Consider the following 17,587-nt stretch of genomic DNA (forward strand, 5'->3'; position numbering starts at 1 on the left):
ACAATACCTCAATTGAAATGTGGAGAGTCCTTTATATATATAAAATAACATGCTAGTGAGCTCTAATTTTTGTTCATTGTCCAATGCTATGCAGGAAAACTTTATAAAACATATTCCTGGCAAGTCCATAGCAGCCCATAGAAACAAAACAGAACTTACTTCTAAGTAACTATTCATGGGATTAGTCTGTACAACTAATGGTTCTATTATTGCATGAACTTCATGTAATGCATTTGTTTATTTTAAAAACATAAACATGGCATTGAATGTCAAGTTGCAAGCCTAATGCTGTAACTGTACAGTCCCATCCGCATAAAGTTTATCTCCACAAAGGTCTGTATGCATCTATAGGCAATTCCACATTTGCAAGGGGGTTGCATTCCGAGGCACTGCATGCGTCGGTGGGACACAGGTAAGCCCACTGTGCTGCCCCACTCCCCGCCCCGTTCTCCCCCCTTCTGGGGCAAAAAATGGCACGCATGTCTCAAACGCGCATGAATGGGGAGTTGTCTGTACATGCATTTACCACAGTCTCACTGCAGTTCACATAACTGAAAAAAATGATTTTTTGATTACCGTAATACAGTTGGTGTCCTAAGGGGGTGGCAGCAAACTGCTATTCTTTAAAAAAAGAAAAGTATTCTGAAATACTAAAACAGGGGTGGTCTAAAGCTGGGCATGGCCCCAACCATCAGTCAGATCAGGCCCCAGCCACGGCCCCCAGGGGTTCAGAAGGGCCACCCACCAGCCAAACCCACCTGTTGCAATACTCACTTCATGCCGAGCTCCAGAGGCATTGCATTAGGGGTAAATGAAGATGGTGGAGTGGTCGCCACAGATGAAAAGTGTGCTTATTCAAAAGTGGCATCACTCACTAAAACCCTGTCTGGGTTCCTGCACTGGAGCTGGTGTGTATGTTTGTGTTTTGTTGGACTAGAGCATGGGTAGGCAAACTAAGGCCCAGGGGCCAGATCCGGCCCAATTGCCTTCTAAATCCGGCCCACGGACGGTCCTGGAATCAGCGTGTTTTTACATGAGTAGAATGTCTCCTTTTATTTAAAATGCATCTGTGGGTTCTTTGCGGGGCATAGGAATTCGTTCATCCCCTCCCCCCCAAAAAAGATAGTCCTGCCCCCCCACAAGGTCTGAGGGACAGTGGACCAGCCCCCTGCTGAAAAAGACTGCTGACCCCTGGACTAGAGCATATCAATGGCACTGTGCCAAGTGTCCCCTGAAGTCTGGTGCTGGCCCTAAAGCCAGCCCAGGGGCCAGATCAGCCCCTCTGCTTTTTTCTGGCCCAAGACACCACCAATGTTAGCAGTGGCAAAAAGAAAAAGAAAAAATATCAGTGTTACACAGCACTGGATTTCTTTTCTGCTCAGCTCAGCTCCCTGATGTGTGGATTAAACCTTCCCCCTGCCCCACATGAGATCAATCAGGGAAGGTGTGCTGTCTATCTGTGTGTGGGGTGTGTGTGTGTGTGTGTGCATATGTTCAAGACTGTGGACTCCGAATCCACTTTTGTCACATACCACTGGTGCTGGAAGGCTGGCAAAGGGTGAATCCCAGGGACCAAAAAATATGAGCCATATTTGCTCTAAAACCTGTAGCTAACAGTGCACTTTTCTGTGAGCCATTTCTGTGAGAACAATTGTTTGACACCCTAACCCAGGCATCCCCAAACTGCGGCCCTCCAGATGTTTTGGCCTACAACTCCCATGATCCCTAGCTAACAGGACCAGTGGTCAGAGATGATGGGAATTGTAGTCCAAAACATCTGGAGGGCCGAAGTTTGGGGATGCCTGCCCTAACCCAAAACACAGTTATTCAGTTGGTGTGAAAATACAGATTAGCACATTCCAAGTAGCAAGTTATCACGGCATGCATATAACTACTTGCAGGTAGTGCTCTGTAGCATCCTATCCAATGGTAAGGAGAGTTTTATCACACACCATTCATTCATTCATTCATTCATTCTTTCTTTAGTTCATTTAAAAGGTCACCACTTGGCAGGACATTGCAGACAACTACCGGTAGCTTACCAAGTGGTAACATTCATGTGGTGGCTGACACTTTCTAAGCATCTGCCTGTATTCAGAGTCACTATGGTGCCGATAGAATTTACCTCCAAATAAATGAACTTACACCCTATCCCAACCATTTTTACAGAGATGCAGGTTTTTATTTTTTAGCCTAAGACTAGGCTGAAAGGATTACAGCCATGCAGAGCAATGCTAGGCATATTTATTCAGAAGTAAATACCACTGTAACCAAATCAACAGTAAGTGTGCTTATGACTGCAGCCTTACTTAATTAACAAAATTTATACACCAACTGATTGTAAAAATTAAAAAAAAACCTGAAAGACTGAGGTTCACAATTTTACATGTGATGCCCAGACTTGATGCAAGTGTACACATCTGGTAAAATAAGGAGAAAAGTAGGTGTTTTTAAATACTGTTACCCGATTTTCAAAACTTAACACAATTTTTAAAATTGTATTACACACTACAGCTGCAATCTTGAACACATTTACCTGGGAATAAGTCCCAAATAACTCAAGGGGGCTCACATCTGAGTTGACATGCATTTCTATTAGTTCAGAAAACTCTTCTAAATGTTACATGGAAGTATTATTGAATTGCAACTAAGTAAAGTGTTTACAAGCAGCTATGCCACAAGTATCTATTTACAAGCATCTATGCCACAACTTTACTGAAAGTTCCAGATAAACATATATAGAACTGAAGCAAAACTGTACTATTTATCCAGAAATGCTTATAATTTTTGAAATCTACGTACACTTTATCACACCAACGGCTGTATAAACAATATATGAGACTTAACACAAAATTGTTATAGAGCAGCAACTATACCAGTATAATCTGTGCTCTGTGATTTAAACATTAAAGAACTAATCATACTCCTCACCTGGGTAAAATGGGTTGAATTTTAATTACAGTAGTTGCTACTTCTGTCCCATGGATATTTACTTGTTAAGCCCTATGTCAAACACACTTATTTAGAAACAAGTACCTCTTCATTCAATTGGTTTTGCTTTTAACATAATATCTGAGCAAAGAAAGAGGAATGCAACTATGACACAAGCCCGTAACTGCGTGGCACTAAAACCAATATTCAGCCTTGTTTCTCAGCACTAGAAAACAAGCTTCAGACCAGATGAGTGGATGAATTAGAAGTGGTTAAATTATTTGGTTCCATTGGATCCCAAAGCTAACTAGCCAGCCTCCCTACCTGCTTAAAAGCAACAGGCATGTCAAGTCCAGAGAAATAAAACCCAACCCTGTCATCTCAGTACAGCTAACCCAGCATAGAATTGGAGAATTGGAAGGGACCCCGAGGGTCATCTAGTGCAACCCCTGCAATGCAATAATCTTTTGCTCTACCGGCTGAGATTCCTTCATAGTTGGGCCCACTGATGTCAACTGAAATTTAATTCTTTCTTTTCTTTTCTTTTTAGGGTGTTCACAGCAGCCATTTTAGGCCCCTGGGAAGGGGATTCTACTCAAGCTGCAACTTTGGAACTGAATGTCAAAGTCTTCCTCAAAGCAGCACCTCAACACACACAAGAGCTATTTCCCTCAGCTTCGGTGCTAAACTAAGCCCCCGTTGCCAAAAAACAACAACAACCCAATAATATTCCTCAGTGGCATATTCTGCCTGTGTAACTCACGAAAGGCTTCTCAGAACCTCCCCCCACCCCCACCCCTCTGGGCCAAAACTTCCCGAATAAAAACTTGCTGGCGCCACACCGATCTTCCTATCGATAAGAAATACATTGGAAAATGATTAGTTACAGGTAGGTAGCCGTGTTGGTCTGACCTAGTCGAAACAAAAAATAAAAATAAAATTCCTTCCAGTAGCACCTTAGAGACCAACTAAGTTTGTCACAGGTATGAGCTTTTGTGTGCATGGTATCTGAAGAAGTGTGCATGCACACAAAAGCTCATACCTATGACAAACTTAGCTAGCTGGTCTCTAAGTTGCAACTGGAAGGAATATATTATTATTATTATTATTATTATTATTATTATTATTATTATTATTATTATTATTATTATTGGTAAAGGAGAATGAAACAACTTCCTAAGCAGTCCTCGGCTTTTAGCATGGCGCATGCAAGTACTTTGTAACAAATAGGATGGGGGGGGCATCCGGGACACAAGGGACATGAATCTTCCCGCCCCACACTTGCCAGCCAGGCTCTCCTCCTGTCACACCTTTCGAGGACCCCTGGCCTGGTGGTGCTTCTTAGGGCAGGGGGAAAGTCTCCCCCCTCTTCTGTTGTTTCATAGTATTTCTTGTTAATACTGTATAGTGTATATCGTTTTTCAAACACACCAGCCGACTCGGTTCAGCCGTGGGCCACGCAGCCCTTTCCCGCTCCGTAGGGACGAGGAGGGACGAGGCGCGGCGGGCGGCGGGAAGGGAGGTCACCGAGCCTCCCCCAACCCCCAATGAATAGGCCCTGCCCGGCCATGGCAGCAGGAGCCGCAGAGAGCTCCCTCCTCCTCTCGCCGGCTCCCCGGCTCTCCCCGCTGGGCGGGCGCAGGCCGAGAACAGACACAATCGCCAGGGGCTTCCTCTGCTTCTGCTGCTGCTGCTGCAGGGGCTGCTGCTTTCTCTCCCCTCCGCCGCCCGCGCGGCTTTCCCATCCTCCCTGCCCACAGTTTGGCCCATTGTCTTCTTCTCGGACACGGCGTCAGGGCCGGACTAAACCTCAGCGGGAGGCCGAGGGGGGAAGCAGCCGGGCGGCCTCCCTCGGCGCGTCGCCCGGGCTCGCTTTCTCGCACTCTTCTTCCTCCTCGGAGAGGAGAGGAGCGAAGCACAGAAACACACACACAACACAACACACCCAAAGGGGAGCGAAAGGCCTAGCCGGGCCAGAGCGCCTCTCGCTCCTCGCCATTTTCGCAGGCCGTGAGGGGATCCCCTGAATGGAGCTGGAGCAGGGCCTCCTTCCCCTGCGGCCGCCCTCGCTCGCTCTCTCCCCGCCACCCTCCTCCAGCGCCTCACGCGCCTGAGCCCGCCATTTTCGGCCCGGCTTCACTTAAGCCTCTCCGCACCCTGGGCCCTCTTGTTCGCCGTCCCCACAAAGGGCCTCACAGCCCTCTTTTTTCTCCCCCCCCCCCCGCGACTCTCGATCCAGCCAGAGGGGCCTCAGCCCTCGCCGCGGAAGCCGCGACACCTGCCCACCGACACGTGGCGACGACAGGGCCGCTCCTCGGCTGCCTAACCGAACCACACCTTCTCTAAAAAAGATCCTAATTCAAAACACATTCCTCCCTAAAGAATTCCGGGCGCCACACAGAACCGCCATTCCCTTGGCAGACTATAGCTCTCAGGATTTGGGGGTGGGGTGGGGGGCCTGGGTGTTTTCAAGGAGGGGGCATGTTGGAAGGGGTTGCAGATTTCGGACAGGAAAGCACATCTCCCTGGGAAATAACTGCAGCTGACCCCTCTTGCTCTCTTTCAGCTTCTATGAATCCTTACGCACCAGGTCACAGGCAGCAGACTAGTCCAGCGTGGACTGAACTTCCATTTGAAATCATGAGCCTATGAGACTCCTGTAAATAAACTTTGGAAATCAGGAAAAATGCAAGCGATTTTTGTGAGATAAAGCAGCCCAGCCGGTCCCACCTTTACAGGTTTCTAGCCCATGAGTGAACTTAGCTTTGTTTGACTTGTCTGAACCCCAGAAGGTAGGTTGCAATCCACTGGGTCCTAAAGCACAGTCCACACACACACACACACACCCTGCATTTTTCTTTCCAACTTTTGCTTCCTTTTCTGTTCCTTGGAATCTCATAAGTTTAAGATCAGACACTTTCTAGAAGTTATTTTCTAGGGAATAGTAAGTGCAGGCAAATGATGAATAGGTAAAGGTAAAGGGGCCCCTGACCATCAGGTCCAGTCGTGTCCAACTCTGGGGTTGTGGCGCTCATCTCGCTCTATAGGCCAAGGGAGCCAGCGTTTGTCCGCAGACAGTTTTTCCAGGTCATGTGGCCAGCATGACAAAGCTGCTTCTAAATACTCCCTCCCCAAAAGGCAAGGGCCAAATGTGAAAACTTTGCAAACACACATAGGCATTTCTTGCAGGAGGGAAGTCCAGACAAGCCCTTAAGAATTCATTGTATAGTTAACTTACAGTACAATGGTCTACATGTCTACTCAGAAGTAAGTCTCTTTGGGTTTAATGGGGCTTGCAAGGATTACAGCCTTGCCTTTCTTGGCAGAAAAAGATTCATGGTGAGACACTCTGCACACCAACCAAGGAGCAAACTTAGTGATTTATGCATATACTGTAAATACACAGGGTGGTATTCAATTAAGTTTTATTCAGAGTAGACCCATTGAAATCAATGAACCTAACTTAATTTCAGTGGGTTTACCATGATTAAACCAAGTCAGATTAAAGTTGACTGGAGCTTTGGTGCTCTACTAACTTGCAGGAGAAGAGTGACAGAAACAAACACCCCCCTTACACAGTACTACATAGATGCACCACTGGTTATTAAAGGAACCAAAATGTGATATATATAGTACAAGCAGCATGTCCCCCTTTACAGCTATTTTGTACAACTTTCTATAGCTTCACAACAACCATGTGAGGTAGGTTCGGCTGAGAGATGGTGACTGACCCAAGGCAGGAAGTAAGCAACAACAATGATGATTTAGGGGAGTTTAAAATGCGAGGCTGCATGTGTTCAGATTATTATCATTATTAAAAATGTATATGGCAAACTGTTTTTGTTTGCTACATTCCAGTCTTTAAATTTTACAGCAATCAAAGCATGTCGGCAGGGAGGATGCCTGTCTCTCTGGCTTCAAATATGTTTCTAGCGTCTCATCACCTCTTTGTTGCCTGTGAATACTATACAGTACTGCATTTATGCAGTTACAGATGTTAATTTTTAATATATCTCACATCATCCAAATGTTGTGTTGCTGTTGTTTTTATTCTAACATGTCAAGAATGTAGCAGTGGAATGATGGGGTGAAGACCTGTGCTGCACAATTAAAAGTGCTGTATTTTTTCTAGGGAAATGCAGCAGCTGAAGGAGGGGGAATGCTGGTTAAGTTGATTGTGGCAGCAATATGCAGGGAACGCTTATTAGTTGCTTTCCCATCCATGGGGGTGAGTTGCTGGTGGTGGTCTAAGCACCTTTCCTCCAAAGAGTTCATGATTTTCCCCCTTTCCTTCTTATGCCCACAACAGCCCTGCGAAGTAGGTTGGGCCAAGAGAGAGTGACTGGCTCAGAGTTATCCAGTGAGCTTCATGGCTGGGTGGTGATTTCAAACCCCTTTTGCTCAAAAAAGTTTTTTTTTTCTATTAAAAAATAGTAGTTATGAGATAATAGTAAACAACTGCAACTGATGAATGCACTGCTTACTTTTCAGCAATTTAAACACTGAATTTATCCAAGCATGAACATCTGCACAGAAATGCTGTAAATCTTCAGTCACTCTTGACTCCATCTGAGACACCATGCTTGCACTGAATATATAGTATTGCCAGTTTAAGATCAGCTGATTAAAGGCCTGTGGTAACAGAACTGGATCCTGAAACTAGATTTCTTTGCATGGTTTCAGGTTGGAGAAGAGCAGGGCCCTTGGCCTTTAGCACTGCGGGACAGGCAAAAATTAAACAGCTTATACCTTCTCTAGTACAAAACTACAAATATGGGGAAGGCTTCGCCTTTGACATTCTGTCTGTCACGGCATATTACCAGTTGGGTGTGACCTCTGGTTTGTTTTGAGGCCATCCTCCCCCACCTGCAACAGCAGGTGTCATAAAGTGCACGCACTTTTTGTGCAAATCTGAACGCCTCTTGCGAGTGGAGCAGAGGCCCCAATCCACACACGCTGCACGGGGTCAACAGAACCCCTGTACTCTCCCCACTGTGGGTTTCCTTCCCCACAACGACCATTCCCTTCTGGCTTGCTCTGCCCCCGATCCATTCGCTCTCCAATGTGCGCAACCCGATTTTCCGCATCCTACCAGGGCCCGGCCGGCACCGCCGTTTCTCCAGCCCAGCTCCCCTAATCCCAGCTGCCACACAGGCACGTTAGGCTCTGCGCGATCCTCCAAAGCAGCGCAGATCAGAGCGTTGGGTGGAGGTTTAAATGTCGCCGCTTTTCTCCTGGCTGCCCTTCGCGCAACTGGAGCGCAAAGATCGCCGGAAGGGGGCGCCTGCGCGCTCGCTCCCCCGGCTTTCTGTCGCGGGAGGCTGGGTGCTTAGGCATAGACGAGACGAGAGCCATCCTCTTCTCTCCGACGTGGTGGACCCAGCTACGGGAAGGCAGGCTTCTCGTCCTCCCACCGAGCCCAGCCCAGCCCAGCAAAGAGAGGAGCGGCCTCTTGCTCCCGGCGGCTAAGGGCTCTGCCGTCGATGGCCGAGCAAAGGCGGCGAAAGATACCCAGCATTGCTCTCGAGACAACTAACGTGGCACCGCGGCTCGCGCAGCACCTGGAGGGGATTTGCCTCCGCAGCGCAGCCTGGTCGAGCCACATTCGCCAACAGAGCGAGAGGATCTCTCGCACTGCGCTTCTCTTAGACGTCGCTCCTGAACAGGCGAGAGGAGGAAGCGGCGCAGCACATCTTCCCCGAGAAGCGCCCACGCCAACCTCTGCAACACGGGCTGCAAGCGGCCCGGGCCGCCCGGCCAACAGACGGGGCGGCGCGCGCGCATGAAAGGACCTGTAACTTCTCCACTGAACTTGAAGCCAGTCTTCCTTGGGGCAGGGGCTTGTGCTAAAGTAAAAAACGAAGGACCGGGAGCCACGACCCCGCGCGATTTTTATAAACTGTGAGGAGCATGAGAGGGGCTCTCTATTTCTGTATAAACTGACCAGACCACCTCGCCCCCAGTCCAACTTCTCAATCTCAAGTCACTGGAAACGCAGATGCGCCAATAAACTGCGGGCCAATCTCACCTAATAGCGACAAGAGAAGTATCAAAAGTTTAAAACGGGAGAACTTTCGGCTCCCGGCGCCCTTTAACCCCTTCCCAACCCTAAAGCTATAACGGGCTGGATATTTAGATCGTCATTTTTGCGACGGGAAGGAAAGGGAAGGATGCGGAAACAGCTGAAGATAAGGGTCTCAGCGTACCAATAATATAAAAGAAACCCTCTTTTCTTAAAAAGAAAACAGAAACCAAAAAAACAAACAAACACAAACCCACATAAGTTCACTTCTTCAGCTTTCACTTTAATAAAATAATGGTTCGTTTGGAAAATGGGGTATAAATCTTCATTTTGGAGGCAATTAAAGTGTTGATTTCATTCGTGCCCCTGAGCGATTCTTGTAATTTGCTCAAATAGCTTTATGTACCAAGCGCTCCAGAGCTTTTAGAAACCCATTTTCTAGTTAGACTTGTTGGATTACAATTGTTATTCAAGAGCAGCTCCCCGAGCTTTTCCTCACCCAGGGCTGGATTGCAACAGCTCCCGCCCGGGTGCTCGGCGTCCAGGCAGGAGCTCCGGCGGAGACAGAAAGGGGAGGCATCTCCCCAAACAGGGACCATCTCGCCTCTGTAGTGTCAGGAGACCAGCAGAGTACGCGCTACACGCCCACTTAGGAGTGGACACACAGACACAGCACAGGGGAAAGACACGGCTGACTCTACCAGCAGAGGCGCGGCGAAGCAGAGGCTCCATGCAACATGTTCCCTATATTAATATTAACATTTTGTCCACGAGCTTCTGGGAAGTCCATGGCTCAGCACGCGCGCGCTCCTCTTGCTCCGGATAGCCTCTGCTCGCCATGCCTCATCGCGCCTAAGTAAGGCGCGCCACCAAAGAGAGGGCATCCCCACGCGCCAGTGAGGTGCGCCTCTCACCAAAGCGGATCTAGGAAAGAACGCGCTAAGTCAACCCGACGGTGCCTCCTTGGGGATCCCAAGACGGAGCTGCTTCCAGGAGACCCAAGCCGGCTCGGCGGCGCCTAGCTTTCTTTTCTTTTTAACAAAAGGAAGCCTACAGAGCCGCAGCCCGATTGTCCCTTGGACCCTCCAATGTATCGGATCGTAAAGTAGCAACAACTCGAAGCAGCCAGTCGCTTCCTTTGAAAGGGAAACGGCTTCTGCAACTCAACAACAACCATTAACCATCCTGCCACCTTCCGCGAAGCAAGACCCCAATGGTCGCTAATTGCTGTGTTAAGGAGCATCGATTAGTTAGTATCACATCCCGTGTTAAACCAAAACGGCACTTTCGTTTTCCTTAAGAGAAGAAGAAAGCATAGCACATTTCGCCATGCCCACATGCGCTTCCTCGGATTTACCACTTTAAATCACACTGGCATGCAGTTGGATTGGGCCTACCCTTGGAACTGATGGCGAATATCCCATATAAGGCGTGTTGGACGCATACAGACAATTTGGAGCGCGCACAGGATTATTTAAAATAAAATAAAAGGAATCGTGGTTTTATTATTTATTTTCTCGGTTAAGTCAAATAAAACCCGACGCCCTTTGCAGCCGTCAAGCTCGGCACAAAGCAATGTTCACTGAGGTCTAAAAGCGTTCGGGCCAAGAAGAACTGACAAGACAGGCTAATGAACCGGAGAGAGAGAGAGAGAGAGAGAGAGAGAAAATAGCCAGCATTTGCTAGATTTCAAACCCTCTCTGCCTTCTTTCCCCGGACCACCTATCTCGGATTTTTCCCCCTTCTCTTCACTCCCACCTCCACCCCCAAATCATTACTTTACCCGAAAGCCTACGGTCTCAGGCCTAAACACTTCTATTATCATTAAAAAGGGGAGTAAATAAAATAAAGACAAAAATTAAAAGCGACAAGGAACAGGTCAAGTTTGCAGGCGATGCTTTTACAAGCTCATTTTGCCAGGTCGAATCGGAGAGCAAGCCTTAATGAAACAATAATGGCCACATTATTCAAAAATTTTCATTTCGATGGAAATTTATCTAAAAGGGGCTTAATCATATGCAAATAATAAAAAGGGGCGTTGTGACCCAGTGAGCTATCTGCATACAGATTTGAGCGGTTGTTACAAGACTGGAGATGATCATACCTGATCTGTTAGATTCGCCGATCTGGTTATGTCTTCACTGTCTGATTTTGATCCGCCTTCTCTATCGTCTATCACCAAATCGATAGGCATTTTCCCTTTCAAACAGCTAATATACCGGTGGCAGAAATTGTCACACAATTCGTGTACCTACATTATGACAGAAGCAACAAAACCAAAATATAGTCAAGTGCATGTTAAGTGAAATTGACAAGAGCAATCACTCCCCCCTCCCCCTCCCCGTTCCTGACATCAAAAGTTCTAAACAGGGGGAAACACGCTGCAATTATCCCCTCGAGACGCATCCAGAATTAAGAATAACTTTCTTTTCTAGCAAAATAGAGATATCCCAGAAAATTGACAGTGACAAGGTGATTCACAGCCTACAACGTATTCAACACCCGTGTTAAATTCATCTGCTCTCGGAGCTGTGACCATTAGCGAGGAGGTGACCTGCATGGGTGACATTTAAGGTAAACTATTTAATTTCACCCAGTTATATCATTGCAAACCCTTTCCGAAGGAGGTTGAGGACACAAAGGATCCCCTCCTCCACTTGTAAGCAGAGCTGAATGCACTCTGGTGAAAAACATTATATACATCCATGACCTTAAATTTGGAGGCACTGTAAACCTAACTTGTAAGGGCTTCCACTGTGAATGGGCCTATTTTAGCCTATTTCTTGTAGAACCAAACCAATCCACTTGTTCCTGTTAGATAAAATGCCTGGAATGCCTGTATCCCCACCCCCCACTCCCCCATGTATTAATAAATCTCTCATAGATGTTTATTTTTAGGGCAAGGGGTAAATTCTCCAGCTACCAATGACATACACAGGTCCACTGAAATGTAGGTCCCTGAAATGCTTCGATTCTGATGCTGCCTTGAAATATACTTGCATCCAGAACCGAGATTATTATTGTTACGCAGAAATTTAAGGAGCAATCTCGGATTACTCAGGTCTCTTCGTCTCAGGGATGGGTGGGGGGACGGGAATTGTCCAGTTCAAGAGAAACAGAAACTGACGCATCTAGCAACTCTGGCTTGTTTCTGCACAACGTGACAGGACAATCTATGCCCTGTGTGTGACCCTGCAGATGGCTTTTAAAAATACACTACAAACCAAACGAAGTGCATTGACCTAACTACCCCCAGGAACCAGGCAGAAGAGGTAACAGTGTTCCAAACATTATCAAACGTAGAGAGAATGCGCAACAATTTGTACAAAGGTAGTAAAAAGGGATACACAGCCAGCGAGTTCGTGATCCAGATTTTTTGTGGCTGAAATTGTAATTAAACTGCGAAGAGAAATGGACGGCATGATTGGTCTTGACACTAATTACCAGAAAGAAAGACATTTATGCAAATTCTGCCGAAGCTCCAACTTCGTGAAACATTATTGGGGGGGGAGGGAGGGGGAGAGAGAGAGGGAGAGAGAGGGAGAGAATATTACCTTCTCTAATTCCAACAGATGAAACCTTAATACTTGTATTGCTTGGATCATCTGCAAAGATACAAAACAACGTGAGTCTCTGTGTCTCCATAGCTGGCTTTCATTTCCACTCTCAAAGTAGATGTGTGTGTATGTAACGCACATATATGTACGCGCGTGTTTTGATTTATGGCAACACTAAAAGTTAATAGCAATGGCTTTTGTATGTTGTTTAACGTGGAGAGATCTCAAGTTTGTTTTTTGTTTTTTAAAAATTACTACCATTTTAACCAAGTAGCTAAATTGCACGGATCACAAACATTTATTTTATTTTTAAAAGTATATATTCTCTATATTGTAATACTTCTGGATAAAAAGCCTGGCAAACTTGGGGACGGGAGCTTTTCCCAATACCGCATGTCTAATTTTTAAAGATCGACTTTATTTATTTATTTATCTAAGGTGAGTTTGGCTTAATCCCTCGCAACCCATAATAGCTATAAAACTGTTTCACAAACAGAGGTGAGCTATTTCGACCTTTCCAAAACAATGAAATAATCATATTTAAATAAACAGCAGCACGTCTTGGACGCTAACCAAGCGCCCTCGACCACGCAAACCCCAGTCCTTATATCTGGATCGCCTGTTGTTGCTGCGCGGTTGACCTGCGCTTCCGGTTACACAAAATTCAAGCTATCAACTTCCTAATGAGACGTTTTCCACCGAACTTTAAAATAGTACTAATGACAACTGCATCTCCAGAAAACAGATAATATAATTCCAAATATGTATTTGAACTCTTACCAAGTTATCCAGTTCAGGATTAGAAGAAAATAAGGGTTTCTCTGCTCGGATCTACATACACCGTGGGAAGTTCAGGACGGGGTTTTTTTTTTTAAAAAAAAGAAGAAATAAAAAGAGGTTTGAAATACGAAAGGAGACGAGGCAAAGGCGTTATTATATTTCCTAGCTTCGTTACATAGTGGGGTCCGTTATGCAATCTTTCATGCAAAGCCCCCCGAGTGCTGGATTTGGAAGGCACCCGCTTAGGGAAGCGAAGCGAAGGCACCGAGAATACTTTCGGTGGCTGAAGCCATTAGTACTTTCGCCACGCCAGCCAGAGGCTTTCGAGCGTCAGCTGCGCCTTGGTCCAAAAACCTTAAGCAGGCTCCTTTGCAAGGTGGCGGGCAGAGGGCATGAAACCTCCGAGGCTCGCACCCAAGTCAATGTGGGGAGGAACCTGAGGCCAGAGGCTTGCGATCCATTCCGGGGAGGGGGCGTGTGTGACAAGGGATAACAGTTCCAATGCATTCTAGCCTTGTCACTTTATTAGTGCTATTACTGCTACTGCTGCTGCTGCTTGCAATGCTGCTATAACTCTCGTCATCATCATCACCAGGCATTTGGAACAGTACAGGAGAGAAAGTGCAAGAGATTTGCATTGAGACTTGTTTTCTGACCTGTTTGGCAAACACTGCTATGTCTTCGTTGAAAGACTCTGAGGAGCAAACATCGCCGCCCGCCACCCCGGGTTCCCGGGGAGTGCATGTCGCTAATTCACATTTCTCAAAAATCAGTGCTAAGAGTGGGAAGAGGGGGTGTCTGAAAGAAAAATACAAGAGTCACCAAAGCAACACACAAGACGACACAGCAATTAGAGCAAATTCAAGAGGGGCGTCCAAAATGAAGTTTACAGCAGCAGGTCGCCTCAGCCTCCGGCAACCCCCCCCCCCCGGGCTTTTTACACCCACTTCTCCAATCACTGCTCACTTTGCTACTCTCCAGACCTGGATCCCAAGGCCCTGAGCCATAGAGATCTCCAGGATGGCCGATTTGAAGCAAACTCGGTCAGAGAGCTTGTTAACGTTAGCTAAAGTTCAAACCAACCTCGGGTCTAGTTGTCATTTTGAAATATCTCTCCCCCCCCCAAAAAAAAAACACCCCACCACCGAATCTGCTTTTGTGGAGGAGACCGAATGGGACCCCATGTAAACTAAAGTGGAGTGGCTACTCCGTTTTTGTTTTTATTTTTTAATTTGGAGTGGGCTGCGAAGTTAGGCAGCTCAGCTAAATTGCCACCCAGGCGGGGGTGCAGGTGGGGGTGCAGGCGTGGAGGGTAGGGTGGGGGGGACGTCCCCTTAAAAGTCACCCATCTCTAACCGCTAAAATGTGTGACACCAGCCCTTCCTCTCCAGTTGGCCTAGAAGTCTATCCCTTTCCAAACTCTCCCTCTCTCTCACACACACACTGCCTGGTTAGTGCACAATAATAAATTACACTGTGGGATTTATGAAATCTCACATTTTAAACATTTTATTATCGTCAATGCAGTCTTTTACCACAGCAACGTCACCCGCCTTCTACACCCCCTGCCTCACACTCCTTTTCACCCCGCTTTCAACCTTTTAGTGGGGTTCACAACTTAAAGAAAACGCCACTATCACGGTTAAGTTTCATCGTTGTCAGTAGGCAAAATAATAATCGGGAGGGTTCCAGTTATTCCCTCTGAAATGTTTGAATGATCAATTGTAACCGAAATGCTGCCAACTCATTTGAAGTCATACTGGTGAAACAAATCAAGCCCCACTACATAGAAAACTATTTTGTAAACTTCGCGCATTGGAGAGGCTTCAAATGCTGCCGAGAGGCGTGGGGTTGCAATTCTGACGCCACCCGGGAAGCTCTCCTTTTAAATAACACACTAGAGTTAAAAAGGGGTTTGTTTTTTGGCTTTAGAAAGGATTTTATTTTAACATAAAGGGGGTAAAAGTATTCTTTATTTCCCAAATATTCTTGCAAATATTTTACTTTCAACCAAACCCCTGCTTTATTTTTACTATCACAACATTCATGTCCTTCCTTCCTTCCTTCCCTACCAAAGAGGTCAAAATAACCAAATGACATTCTCAACCACGCCCCTGCCATTTATGTTTGGGATTTACAAAAAGATCTATATATACAATTTTCTTCATTTTTACCCAATAATTCCTATATCGCGTCTAGGCTTTTGGTTGAAGGGCTGGGGAGAAACATAGTGGGCAATATTTTGTTGCAAAGTGGCTCAACCTCTTTGCATTTATCCTTCAAAACCTCTCTCTGAGAGGGTTTTTATTTGTCCATCCGAGATCGACTGGCAAGGAGAGGCACTGAAATCAACGCGCCGCCACCCCTGGTCCCCTCATCCCCATGCAAAGCCTCGGCTGCCCCAGATTATTTACCTACGGTCTCGAGTAGGCTAAACGGTGGCTTTCATCAGGGAGGGGAAGAACGGGGAACGAGCACGTCTTAAGCTAATGAACCTGATGCTAGCTGTACCTACCCATAAATGGCATCTTTATCTCTCTTTAAAGCGTCATTGACGGAGGAGCCCATGCTTGGGGGCATGGCGTTGGTGTGAGCTGTGTGCGGGTATTGATGGGAGTGAAGCGGAGGACCGTGATTCATGTGGTGGACGGGCTGCATGGATCTGGCGGCATGGGGGTCCCCGTACATGGTGCTCGGGATCCCCACTCCATCCATCCCACCGTAATGGGGTAAATCGTCGTACTGCATAATAGACAGGAGGGAAAAGAAAAGGGTCAGCTTGAAGGCCAGTCCTTCGCAGTGCAGTTTAAAGGGGGTGGGGGTGGAGGAAGCAACTTCGTGTGCTGGGAGGAGAGTGGGAAACAAGGCGTACAGAAGATCCACTCTGTCACTTGGGGAAGAAGATGGCGAAACATAAGAGACCGGGAAGGCCGCGTCTTTTTTAAAAAAAGTGAAAGAAGTTTTCCCTGCGGTTTGGTTTGGGGTGTTGGTTTTGTTTTGTTTTTTTGGAGGGGGGTCTTCGGTGCAGTCTGCAATGAATTTTCCACTAGGCCTTGGCAAGTACTTTTCCTCCTGGGGTACTGGCACAGCGTCCCCGTGGAAATGAAAAAGTTAACTGCAGGATGGAGGACTTCTCTAGAGTCCAGCTCAACATAAATGCATGCTGGAAAGATGCCTCCTCCTGTACGTTTTCTCGGCAGAAGTTAAAATGAGGACACCTATTATTAACACGTGCATTAAAACAACCTCCCTTTATTTTATTTTTGTGAGATTTCCCTGTGGGCATCGGTTGTGCCTGCCAGAAGCCTCAAGTGGCAGACCTTCCCTGATGTTTGAAAAGATTCAGGAAGGTACAGGAGCACAAAAATAGAAATAACCCATTTAGAATCACTGCTTCAAGCAAGTTTCTTTTGGGGCTGTGTTTTCAGGGGTGGGGGTGGGGCGGTGGGGCAAAAGTTAGTCTTTTGCACAACTGACAGAGAGTATGTTAAAGAATTAATTCATCCGAGCTTATCCTATCCTAAAGTTTACCGCTTTTGATAAGTCACATAAACAAATAACAGGCTTCAGGTGTTTGTGTGACAAAGCTAAAACCAGGATTTTCTTTAAGGGAGGGAGAAATTTATTTAATAGTTTGTTTAGGATTCTCCAGCTCTGGCTACTTTCAAAAATCCATCGACTGCTTTTCTTAGCATTTACTCTGGGAAGCTCACCCCCCTAAATTTCCTCTTTAGAACCAGGTGCCCAAAACAGGATTTTTTTGTTCCTTGGGGGGGGGAAGCTGTGTTAGTGAGGTGGGGGGGGAGGTCACTCTGCTATTTCAATATCTAGTTAATTAAGGACAAATGAGGGTGTGGAGAATTTGGGGGTGGGGGAGTCCTTCCAGCTGCTTGAACTGAAAAAGTAAATGAAAAAGGATCAGTGGACCAACTTTCTTTTTCCAATTGTGGTGTGAGAGGGGCATTGCCAAAAGTGTGCCAGAAAATGTATTCGAAAGGTTAAATTTTCTTTTAAATGCCCTCTTGGTTGCATTATTCTGGTCACAACCAACAGTCTTCCTAAACTGGTAAACTTTTTCTGGGAGTGATGGCGTCCATTTAATAAAATAAATAAGGAACACAAGTGAGTGTAACTGTTATTTGGCCTCATCATTACATATGAAAATGTGTTCAAAACAACATATTGGTTGCAATGTATGGACTGCTCTGTTTGCCCCCCTTCCATTTAAAGTAATGTTATTTTAAATAAGTTCTTTATTAATTGTAAAGGTATTGTTACCATATCCTAAACGTCCAAA

The 17,587-nt window shown here is 46.3% G+C and overlaps 1 protein-coding gene across 5 annotated transcripts in view; it reads right to left on the minus strand.

Moving 5' to 3' along the window:
- Window positions 1-17,587, minus strand: part of MEIS1 (Meis homeobox 1) — a 157,686-nt gene that overhangs the window by 137,401 nt on the left and 2,698 nt on the right. For 4 of the 5 annotated variants that reach the window (XM_088665527.1, XM_088665530.1, XM_035110276.3 and 1 more), the window contains exons 2-6: window positions 15,806-16,032; window positions 13,947-14,088; window positions 13,291-13,341; window positions 12,508-12,558; window positions 11,058-11,204 (exon numbers count right to left, since the gene is read on the minus strand). In XM_088665527.1, coding sequence (XP_088521653.1) covers window positions 11,058-11,204; window positions 12,508-12,558; window positions 13,291-13,341; window positions 13,947-14,088; window positions 15,806-16,005 — 591 coding nt within the window. In that variant the 5' untranslated portion in view covers window positions 16,006-16,032. The remainder of the gene's footprint in view (window positions 1-11,057; window positions 11,205-12,507; window positions 12,559-13,290; window positions 13,342-13,946; window positions 14,089-15,805; window positions 16,033-17,587) is intronic. The other variant, XM_088665529.1, reaches the window with a different exon arrangement.

This window comes from Zootoca vivipara, chromosome 3 (genome assembly GCF_965207765.1).
Source record: "Zootoca vivipara chromosome 3, rZooViv2.hap1.1, whole genome shotgun sequence".
In the NCBI taxonomy this organism is placed as follows: Eukaryota; Metazoa; Chordata; class Lepidosauria; order Squamata; family Lacertidae; genus Zootoca; species Zootoca vivipara.